Source organism: Podarcis erhardii (assembly GCF_964252035.2).
Source record: "Podarcis erhardii genome assembly, chromosome: 18".
Classification (NCBI taxonomy): Eukaryota; Metazoa; Chordata; class Lepidosauria; order Squamata; family Lacertidae; genus Podarcis; species Podarcis erhardii.
In genome coordinates, this window is record NC_138516.1 from 6,621,439 (window position 1) to 6,633,346 (window position 11,908).

General features: G+C 47.8%; 1 protein-coding gene across 1 annotated transcript in view; it reads right to left on the reverse strand.

Annotated features, from left to right (window-relative positions):
- The window catches only part of MPND (MPN domain containing), a gene marked incomplete at its 5' end in the record, with an annotated part of 29,165 nt that extends 26,194 nt beyond the window's left edge, over positions 1–2,971 (reverse strand). The window contains one exon of the mRNA XM_081846286.1: positions 2,373–2,971. Coding sequence (XP_081702412.1) covers positions 2,373–2,385 — 13 coding nt within the window. The remainder of the gene's footprint in view (positions 1–2,372) is intronic.
- Between the last annotated feature and the right edge of the window lie 8,937 nt (positions 2,972–11,908).

Sequence of the window (11,908 nt, forward strand, 5' to 3'; positions counted from 1 at the left end):
CCTGCTGGCCACATGACCCGGAAGCTGTACGCTGGCTCCCTCAGCCAATAAAGCAAGATGAGTGCTGCAACCCCAGAGTCAGCCACGACTGGACCTAATGGTCAGGGGTCCCTTTACCTTTACCTTAGTCCTTATGAAGGTGAAGATCGGCGGGACAGTTCTTGGTGGACACGACTTTGGTGTTACCACTTGCGATGCATCCCCTGACCCATTGTATAGAGAAGGGGCATATGTTTGATTTGGCTAAGATTAGATGTCTGAGGTTGCAGCTGGGGGGCTGCATAGGCCCTTCGATCTCCCCACTCCCCTAATTAGAGTGGTACAGTGGTACCTTGGTTCCCAAATGTCTTGATTCTCAAACACAAAAGACCCAGGAGTAACTGTTCCTGTTTTCGAACATTTTTCGGAAGCCAAACATCCAGTGCGGCTGTCAGCTATTGTTTCCGGGGCACCTGCACCAATCAGAAGCTGCGCCTTGGATTCTGAACATTTCAGAAGTCAAACGGACTTCCAAAACGGATTAAGTTTTTGCTATTTATTTTGCGTTTTTGTTTTTGAGGCTTTTTGGGTTCATTTGTTTTCGTGACTGTGTGCAGCCTACTTCAGCTACTGATGGATTGTGTGACTGCAGAAATGGATAAAAGCCCCCCATTCAAACAATGACTATCATCAGTGAACATAAGAAAAAAAAAATAATTTAAATTTTTATCACCTACAATACTGTCTTATTTATTTTATAGTGAAATGCATTGATTATTGCTTTCATTTTATGGAGCAATGGTCTCTTTAGATAGTAAAATTCATGTTCAATTGCTGCTTTGGGGGTTGTTTTTAAAAGTCTGGAACGGATTAATCCGTTCTGCATTACGTTCTATGGCGAAGCACGCCTTGTTTTTGGAACGCTTTGGTTTTGGAACGGACTTCCAGAACGGATTAAGTTTGAGAACCAAGTTATTTGAAGCTTTGTCTAATCTGGCAACCAGCCCCCCTCCTCATGGCAAATCTTCTTCCTCCTCCTGTCCCCCCAGAGTGAAGGATACGGTAATTCTTCACGTCCCAAGTGAGAATAAAAGCCAAAACCGAGGGAGTCCAACGAGTTTGGAGAGAGCGAATGAGAGATGGGGAAGGAAAGAGGTTCTGGAGCTTACAGCCTGCATAGACCCAACATGGGAAGCAGAAGTGACTACAGTGGTACCTCGGGTTACAGACACTTCAGGTTACATACACTTCAGGTTACAGACTCCGCTAACCCAGAAATAGTACCTCAGGTTAAGAACTTTGCTTCAGGATGAGAACAAAAATCGTGCTCCGGTGGCGGGAGGTCCCATTAGCTAAAGTGGTGCTTCAGGTTAAGAACAGTTTCAGGTTAAGAACGGACCTCCAGAAAGAATTAAGTACTTAACCCGAGGTACCACTGTATTGGTTTATTTTCCTTCTTTCTCACTCTATTCCTATAAATTAAACTTTCTTAATAAACTATTAATATAAAAACCCCCGGCATGAATAAACGAATAGATGTTTAGGATAGGTGGGCCCTGCCTTTCACTGGATATATTATTGAATAGTTGTTGTTGTTTACTTGTCTCTGTTGTTTCTTTCTGCAAACTGCCTTAAGGTTTGGGGTTTTTTTTGTCTTACAATGGTGGTGTCTAAATTTTGTGAAAATATATTAGCAAGGATTGATGGTTGTAGGGTTTTTTTTTTTTTTACAATTACAGTATTTTGCATATAACTTTTGTAAAATTAATAATAAATAAAATAATATTTTTTTTATTTATGCCCTGCCCTTCACGGTTCAGAAAACTGGGCGGATAACAACAACTTTAAAACACTTAATGGATGCAACAAAAAAACAGCATAAAATACAGTATAAGACGTGAATAACAATAAATTCAGAATTCAAAAATTTATATAATAGTAAGGATGGATGGGAGAATGGACGGACAGAGAGAGACCGACAGATGATTCATATAAATCTTGACTCTGCAACAGAACCGCTGTTAGTCACGCCCATTGTTTCCAATGGGTCTACTCTGAGCAGGGCTACAACCCATCGGGCAGGGAGATAAATGAGCAGGAGCTGCGGGTGCGCAGCCCCGACATCAGCACCATTCTCCATCCCTTAAGCTTGGGCTTTGCAGCCGTCTGTGCGCGCTCAGAGGACCAGAGCTCTCCATCCCTGCAGGAGTCCGCCTGGGAGCCGTGCGCCCCGGGCGCACAGCTGCAATAGCAGGTTCCGGGGCCGAGAGCCCATCCTCTGAGCTGGGCTGGCTGCGGGGAGAAAGAGGGTCTGGATCCGAGCCGGGCCGGGAGCGCGCCTCCCTCCTTCCCTGCTGCCTACGGGCCCCGATCCCCGCCTCCCTCCCGGGTACCTGCTGCAGCCATGGCTCCGCTTCCCCCTCGCCGCTTCCTCTGCGCGTCACAGCGCGGAGGCTCCCGGCTGTCCCCGCCTCTCCCCGGGAGGAAAGGAGAACGGGAGAGAAAGGAAGACAAAGGAGAGAGGGGGAAGGAAGGAGGGAGGGAGAGCAGAAGAAGAAGGGAATGAGAAAGGGAAGACAAAGGAGAGGAAGCGCAGGAACAGGACCTGCCCAGGAGGGTCTTCAAATGATAGAATCCTAGAATTGCAAAGGACACCCGAGGGTCATGTATCCTCTGCAGCGCAGGAATAATAGAAGGCTAGATTGCCGGAAGAAATATCAACAGCCTCAGATATGCAGATGACACAACCTTGATGGCAGAAAGTGAGGAGGAATTAAAGAACCTTTTAATGAGGGTGAAAGAGGAGAGCGCAAAATATGGTCTGAAGCTCAACATCCAAAAAACGAAGATCATGGCCACTGGTCCCATCACCTCTTGGCAAATAGAAGGGGAAGAAATGGAGGCAGTGAGAGATTTTACTTTCTTGGGCTCCATGATCACTGCAGATGGTGATAGCAGTCACGAAATTAAAAGACGCCTGCTTCTTGGGAGAAAAGAAATGACAAACCTGGACAGCATCTTAAAAAGCAGAGACATCACCTTGCCAGCAAAGGTCCGTATAGTTAAAGCTCTGGTTTTCCCAGTAGTAATGTATGGAAGTGAGAGCTGGACCATAAAGAAGGCTGATTGCTGGAGAATGGATGCTTTTGAATTATGGTGCTGGAGGAGATTCTTGAGAGTCCCATGGACTGCAAGAAGATCAAACCTCTCCATTCTGCAGGAAATCAGCCCTGAGTGCTCACTGGAAGGACAGACCGTGAAGCTGAGGCTCCAGTACTTTGGCCACCTCACGAGAAGAGAAGACTCCCTGGAAAAGACCCTGATGTTGGGAAAGATGGAGGGCACAAGGAGAAGGGGGCAACAGAGGACGAGATGGTGGGACAGTGTTCTCGAAGCTACCAGCATGAGTTTGACCAAACTGCGGGAGGCAGTGGAAGACAGGAGTGCCTGGCGTGCTCTGGTCCATGGGGTCACGAAGAGTCGGACACGACTAAACGACTAAACAACAACAACAAGAATTGTGAAGGGGGATCCCCAGCGGTCATCTAGCCCAACCAGCTGCAGTGACTCTGACGCAGGAACCTAGCATTCCAAGCAACCCCCTCCCCCCAAAAATCTGGCATCACTGGAATTATAGCATCACAGCATTGTAGAGTTGGAAATCATCATCATCATCATCAGTGCTTCTTTTCTTTAAAAATGTTTAGGGGTACTCTCATTTTGATACAAGAAAATCAACATTTTATCGATGATACAGTGGTACCTCGGGTTACATACGCTTCAGGTTACAGACGCATCAGGTTACAGACTCCGCTAACCCAGAAATAGTACCTGGGGTTAAGAACTTTGCTTCGGGGTGAGAACAGAAATTGCGCTCCGGCGGCACGGCGGCAGCAGGAGGCCCCATTAGCTAAAGTGGTGCTTCAGGTTAAGAACAGTTTCAGGTTAAGAACGGACCTCCAGAACGAATTAAGTACTTAACCCGAGGTACCACTGTATCTACTTTGTGAAAATTAGTCAAGGCATATTGAGGGTTTTTGTTTGGCAACTACAGGTATGTTTTTCCAAATACAACTCTGTAACAGTGCCACTCGTTTTTGAATTTTTGGTTTGGTTTGTTCCTGATTGCCTGTCATTTTTGCTATTTCTAGGTATTCACATAATTTAATTTGCCATTCTTCCTTTGTGGGGTTTTCCAGTTTTTAGCAACTAGCATTCTTGCTGCTGTTGTAGCTTCTAAGAAAACCCTCCTCTTATCATTTGGTACACCAGATGTCAGAATGCCTGGAAGAAAGACTTCCGACTTTTTCACAAATGTTGCTTTAGTCCGTAAGTGACTGTGGAGGCCAGTTCTGGATCCATACGTCCTTCCATGGTGGGGACATTGGTTTCCGGGCAGGAGTTGATCACGGTGTGGATTTGCCAAGCGTGCCTTCCTCTTAGCACGTTTCTCCCTTGAGTCCTGAGTTCAAGTGTCTTCAAAGCCCATGACGCCTTTGGTCAAGGCTGTTCTCCAACTGGAGCACTCTCAGGCCAGTGTTTCCCGCTTGTCAGTGTTTATACCACATTTTTAAAGATTTGCCTTAAGAGAGTCTTTGAACCTCTTTTGTTGACCACCAGCATTACGCTTTCCACTTTTAAATTCAGAATAGAGGAGTTGCTTTGGAAGACGATCGTCAGGCATCCACACAACATGACCAGTTCAACGAGGTTGATGTTGAAGAATCATTGCTTTGACACAGGTGATCTTTGCTTCTTCCAGTACACTGGCATCAGTTCTCCTGTCTTCCCAAGTGATTTGTAGAATTTTTCGGAGACACCGTTGATGGAATCATTCGAGGAGTTGGAGATGGATGGAAAATGGGTAGTTCTGCTTTGAGTCATCGCTATTTGGCTAGCATTCTCCCCCTCATCAGAGCGTAAGATGCTTGCAGCTGAATCGGAGAAACGTTGGAGGATTTGTGAAAAAGTATTTTCTTTGTTGTTGTTGAGTCGTTTAGTCGTGTCCAACTCTTCGTGACCCCCTGGACCAGAGCATGCCAGGCCCTCCTGTCTTCCACTGCCTCCCACAGTTTGGTCAAACTTATGCTGGTAGCTTGGAGAACACTGTCCCACCATCTCGTCCTCTGTCGTCCCCTCCTCCTTGTGCCCTCCATCTTTCCCAGCATCAGGGTCTCTTCCAGGGAGTCTTCTCTTCTCATGAGGTGGCCAAAGTCTTGGAGCCTCAGCTTCAGGATCTGTCCTTCCAGTGAGCCCTCAGGGCTGATTTCCTTCCGAATGGAGAGGTTTGATCTTCTTGCAGTCCATGGGACTCTCAAGAGTCTCCTCCAGCACCAGAATTCAAAAGCATCCATTCTCCAGCCATCAGCCTTCTTTATGGTCCAGCTCTCACTTCCATACATCACTAGTGTTTTCTTTAGTCTCTCCTGAATATTCAGGCAAAAGGCTTTAGGGGGCACGATATATAATGAAATCAAGAAGATTTGTGAAATGGCTTTCCCCAAGAGGCCACAAATCCTTCCTGCTCTCTCAGTGGTCTGGTGGCCTTACTTCTGCATTCCTATGCAGCAGGTCTACCAGGAAATGCAGCTAGAGGGAAGTGCAGCTAACCGCTCTCTGACTCTAGAGGAAATCCACCTTCAGCCTCTTTGGTAAGGCGCCAAATTCCATCTACTAACTGTGCCAGATTTGTGCAGGAGCTTGTGAGTTTAATGCCCTTACACTTTATAACCGGAGTCAGTAAACTCTTGTGCCAAGTTCCTCATTCCGCTGGGTTGCAGGCCGTACATTCACAGTTTACGGCTTCGTCCAAAGAATCGCCCTAAAAGAAAATGTGGTGAAAATGATGTATAGATGGTATATTACACCTCTCAAGTTAGTCAAAATGTATAAAGTCAGTAATTAATAATAATAATAATAATAATAATAATAATAATAATAATAATAATAATTTATTATTTGTACCCCGCCCATCTGGCTGGGTTTCCCCAGCCACTCTGGGCGGCTTCCAACAAAGATGAAAAGTACACTAAAATGTCACATATTAAAAACTTCCCTGAACAGGGCTGCCTTCAGATGTCTTCTGAATGTCAGGTAGTTGTTTATCGCTTTGACATCTGATGGGAGGGCGTTCCACAGGGCGGGCGCCACTACCTGGTTCTGCCTTGTTCTCTGTAACTTGGCTTCTCGCAGTGAGGGAACCGCCAGGAGGTCCTCGGAGCTGGACCTCAGTGTCCGGGCAGAACGATGGGGGAGGAGACGCTCCTTCAGATATACTGGACCGAGGCCGTTTAGGGCTTTAAAGGTCAGCACCAACACTTTGAATTGTGCTCGGAAACACACTGGGAGCCAATGTAGGTCTTTCAAGACCGGTGTTATATGGTCTCGGCGGCTGCTCCCAGTCACCAGTCTAGCTGCTGCGTTCTGGATTAGTTGCAGTTTCCGGGTCACCTTCAAAGGTAGCCCCACGTAGAGCGCATGGCAGTAGTCCAAGCGGGACATAACCAGAGCATGCACCACTCTGGCGAGACAGTCTGCAGGCAGATAGGGTCTCATGTTGGAAATGTAAAGAAAAAGAGGGAACATTTTATCACATGTGGTGGGAATGTAAAAAGGTGAAATGCTTCTGGGAGATGATATATAATGAGTTGAAAAAAATGTTGAAATATACATTCATAAAGAAACCAGAACCATTTTTACTGGGCATTGTGGGGAGTGATATAAATAGAAAGCAATGTAAGTTCTTTTTATATGCAATAACAGCAGCAAGAATATTATTAGTCCAAAAATGGAAGCAAGAAGAGTTACCGACGATTGAAGAATGGAGGATGAAGTTAATGGACTATGCAGAATTAGATAAGCTAACAGGAAGGATTCGAAACCGGCGAGACCAGAAATTCACGGAAGACTGGAGTAAATTTACGGATTATTTGAAAAGTAATTGTGAAGAACAGACGACGTTTGTAGGGTTGCAAGAAGTTTTGTGAGGAGTATTATTGGAAATATTGCAAAAATGGAGAAGGGGAAGGATGATTTGTTAAGGCAATATAAAGTTAAGAAATGCATAAGAAGTGGATAAAACGGTGGATCACCAGAGGTGCTGATGGAAGTCTAAAAAGATTGTATAGGTGATAAGTTTTGTGGTACATTTTATAATTTATATGTTAAAATCAATAAAAAATATTATTATTTTTAACAAAAGAATTGCCGGAAACTGTAGTTTGCTCCTTGCAGAACCACAATTCCCAGCATCCTTGATAAATGACAACCCACAGGATTCTTGGTGGGTGGGTGCAGGGCCGGATTTAGGTTCGATAAGGCCCTAAGCTCCTGAAGGTAACGGGGCCCTTTATATGTCCAGCTGTCCTTTGTCCACAACAATTTGTCGCTGTTTTTTGTGTTGAATATATGCCAGATAGGGACGTGGGTGGCGCTGTGGGTTAAACCACAGAGCCTAGGACTTGCCAATCAGAAGGTCGGCGGTTTGAATCCCTGCGATGGGGTGAGCTCCAGTTGCTTGGTCCCTGCTCCTGCCAACCTAGCAGTTCGAAAACACATCAAAGTACAAGTAGATAAATACCGTATTTTTCGCCCTATAGGACGCACTTTTCCCCCTCCAAAAATGAAGGGGAAATGTGTGTGCATCCTATGGGGCGAATGCAGGCTTTCGCTGAAGCCTGGAGAGCGAGAGGCGTCGGTGCGCACCAACCCCTCTCGCTCTCCAGGCTTCAGGAAGCTATCCGCAAGCCTTGGGATCCCGCAGGAGTGCCCACCAGGCTCGCAAGGCTTGCGGGCGGCAGCCTGCAGCGCGAAGCATGGGGCACGCTCCGGAGTGCACCCCGGGCTTCGAGCAGATATCGGGCAGCCCCACAAGCTCGGGGGGCAGTGGGGAGGCGGAGCGCCGTCATCCCGCTATTCCCCAACCTGGTTTGGAGGCTGGCGGTGGGGAGAAGCAAGCAAGCTTCTCCCGACAGCCAGCCCCACAAGCTCGGGGGACAGCGGGGAGGCGGAGCGCTGCCATCCCGCTATTCCCCGACCTGGTTTGGAGGCTGGCGTGGGGAGAAGCTTGCTTGCTTCTCCCCACCACCAGCCCCACAAGCTCGGGGGACAGCGGGGAGGCGGAGCGCTGCCATCCCGCTATTCCCCGACCTGGTTTGGAGGCTGGCGTGGGGAGAAGCAAGCAAGCTTCTCCCCACCGCCAGCCCCACAAGCTCGGGGGACAGCGGGGCAAGCTGCTGCCCCACGGAGGCTAGGGAGGCTGTCCCTGAAGGCAGAAGAGGGAGACGGAGCACTCCATCTCCCTCTTCTAGCTTGGGGATGGCTGTGCAAAGCCTCTACAGGCTGGGGGGGGGGGGGGAAATCAAAATTTTTTCCTTGATTCCCCCCCCAAAAAACTAGGTGTGTTCTATGGGCCGGTGCGTCCTATGGGGCGAAAAATACGGTAGGTACCACTCTGGTGGGAAGGTAAACGTGTTTCCGTGCGCTGCTCTGGTTTGCCAGAAGCAGCATGGTCATGCTGGCCACATGACCCGGAAGCTGTACGCCGGCTCCTTCAGCCAGTAAAGCGAGATGAGCGCCGCAACCCCAGAGTCGGCCACGACTGGACCTAATGGTCAGGGGTCCCCTTTACCTTTTTTATATGCTATATGGACCTAATAGGTATCTCAAGCCATTTGCACATAACAAAATAAGTATTTTATCAAAGGAATTGTTGCACTGAAATACAATTAAGGATTCCTTCGTTGCTGGAGTTGGGGTTCAGCTAGATGATACCTGGGGGTCCCACTACAATTCTCTGATTCTGTGAAAAAATGCCTAAGGCTGACTCCTACAAAACAAAACAAAAGCCAAGCTTTTGGGGAGGACTGAGCATGCTGAATCTTGAGTGTTAGAAAAGAAAAACAGAAAACTCTCTCTCTCACTCTTTTTGTGTAATGGCAGAAGACAAGGATATGCCACAACATTTTGTCGCAGCACATCCCACTAGTTGTTCTACTGAAGACAGGAGATGTGACGGAATTTGTCTAAATCATGGGTAGGCTAACTAAGGCCTGGGGGCCAGATCTGGCCCAATTGCCTTCTCAATCTGGCCCGCAGATGGTCTGGGAATCAGTGTGTTTTTACATGAGTAGAATGTGTGCTTTTATTTAAAATACATCTCTGGGTTATTTGTTGTTGTTGTTGTTTAGTCATTTAGTCGTGTCCGCCTCTTCGTGACCCCCTGGACCAGAGCACACCAGGCACTTCTGTCTTCCACTGCCTCCCGCAGTTTGGTCAAACTCATGCTGGTAGCTTCGAGAACAGTGTCCCACCATCTCATCCTCTGTCGTCCCCTTTTCCTTGTGCCCTCCATCTTTCCCAACACCAGGGTCTTTTCCAGGGAGTCTTCTCTTCTCATGAGGTGGCCAAAGTCTTGGAGCCTCAGCTTCAGGATCTGTCCTTCCAGTGAGCACTCAGGGCTGATTTCCTTCAGAACGGATAGGTTTGATCTTCTGGCAGTCCATGGGACTCTCAAGAGTCTCCTCCAGCACCAGAATTCAAAAGCATCAAGGAATTTGTTCATTCTTTTGTCCAAAATATAGTCTGGCCCCCCACAAGGTCTGAGGGCCAGTGGATCGGCCCTCTGCTGAAAAAGTTTGCTGACCCCGGGTGTAAATGATGAGGTCATGGCTAAAGGCTTTTGATACTCTGAAAGGTGACATCAGAGCCAATTATGAAGTGTGTGTGTGCGTGCGGGGGAAATACCTTCTCCTTCTAACCACAACACCCTGGGCCTCATCCTGACTCTTCCCATCAGCTTCAAATAAATGTTTGTTCAGGTATAAAGGCCGAGTCGCCTCATGCGGGAAGGAAGAACCTGCAAGGAAAAAACAAAAAAGGTCTTTTGTAAGAATCTAACATGCTGAGACAAGTTGTTTGGAGGGCTGTGGGGTTGCCAACTGCTCAGGAAATGCCAGCTTTGGTGCGTGCCTCTGCCTTTGGCAGAGATTTGACGCGCAAACATCGGGAAGTGGAGTTTTTTTTTTCCTCCTGGCACAGAGTCAAGTGTGATTACCTGCCAGGTCCAATTCCTCTTTCAAGGACAAAGGAGGCTGGTTTCAAAGTTCGGATGGTGGAGCACGAGTGCGGATTCTGCCAAGGGGCAAAAACAGAGGCACCGCCACCAATATTGTTGAGGAAAATGGGTTCTAAACAGGCAGAGGGGTCCTTTCCCACTCAGGATCTGAGACCCATTCTGACGTTTCCCAAGCCAGTCCTGAAAATGTGTGCATGGGACATACACTCTGTACATGCTCAGATGCCTTCTAGTTGCTGGGCCAACGCCCTGCCCCTTCTAGTCCCATTTTCATTTCCAAAATGAGAGGCGCTGCCTGGAGGCCAAACCGTCCTCATGTCCTCAGATGGACTTGGGCCATGAGAGCACTCTGCACGCACACAGAGAGCCTTCTTCACCGGAGGAACGGTTGAAGGATCTGGGTATGTTTAGCCTGCAAAAGAAGAGACTGAGAGGAGATATGAGAGCCATCTTGAAATATCTCAAGGGCTTTTCTACAGAAGAGGGAGCCACCTTGTTTTCTCCTGCTCCGGGGGGTAGGATTCGAAGAGCCGTTTGGCAGTGGAACGGTCGGGAGGCGGTGGGCTGTCTTTCCTTGGAAGTTTTTAAGCAGAGGCTGGACGGCTTTCGGTCATGGATTCATGTATTGCGGGGGTTGGACTAGATGACCCTTGGTGTACCTTCCCTAATCACGATTCTGTGATCCTCTCCTTTTCATACGCTTGCATGCTGGAAGACTGTATGCTAGTTCATGTACGCGACAACAGCCGCACGGACATTAAAGGACATTAAAGGGACCCAGCAACAGGAGCTCACCCTGTCACGGGGATTCGAACCGCTGACCTTCTGATCAGCAAGTCCTAGGCTCTGTGGTTTAACCCACAGTGCTACCCGCCAGCCCAGAAATGAAGGAAGAGACAACCCTGCTTGAAGATCCCAGGCCCCAGGGAAATTAAACTGGCCTCGACTAGAGTCAGGGCCTTTTTGGCCGTGGCCCCAGCCTGGTGGAATGCTCTGCCACAAGAGACCAGGGCCCTGCGGGATTTGACATCTTTCCGCAGGGCCTGCAAGACTGAGCTGTTCCGCCTGGCCTTTGGTGAGGATGTAGTTTGACTTCCTTTCCTTTGTATAAAACAAGCCCGAATTAGCCCCCAACCCGCTCACAGGTCCTTGTATGGAAAAAGTTGGCCCTGGTAATTATTAACCACTCTCAATTCCACCCTGATAATTGCCACCTGCCCAGATTTTAATTAATTTTAATTAATTTTAAGATGCATTTTAATTAATTGATGTCTGTTCTTATGCTTATTTTGTTGTTTTTATGATGTTAGTCGCTCTGAGCCTGATCTTGGCTGGGGAGGGTGGGACACAAATAAAATTTTATTATTATTAAAGAAGAATGGCAAACCAAATTGATGGACTATGCCAAAATGGCAAAATTCACCAGGAAGCTCGGGAACCAAGAAGACAAGAACTTTAAAAAAGATCATTTGTAAGCAGGTTGAAACATTGGCAGGATTTTAAACAAACTTGTAATGTTAACAGAATGGGACGCAGGTGGTGCTGTGGGTTAAACCACAGAGCCTAGGGCTTGCTGATCAGAAGGTCGGCGGTTTGAATCCCTGCAATGACGGAGTGAGCTCCCGTTGCTCGGTCCCAGCTCCTGCCAACCTAGCAGTTTGAAAGCACCTCAAAGTGCAAGTAGATAAATAGGTACCGCTCCGGCGGGAAGGTAAACGGTGTTTCCGTGCACTGCTCTGGTTCGCCAGAAGTGGCTTAGTCATGCTGGCCACCTGACCTGGAAGCTGTATGCCGGCTCCCTCGGCCAGTAAAGCAAGATGAGCGCCGCAACCCCAGAGTCGGTCACGACTGGAC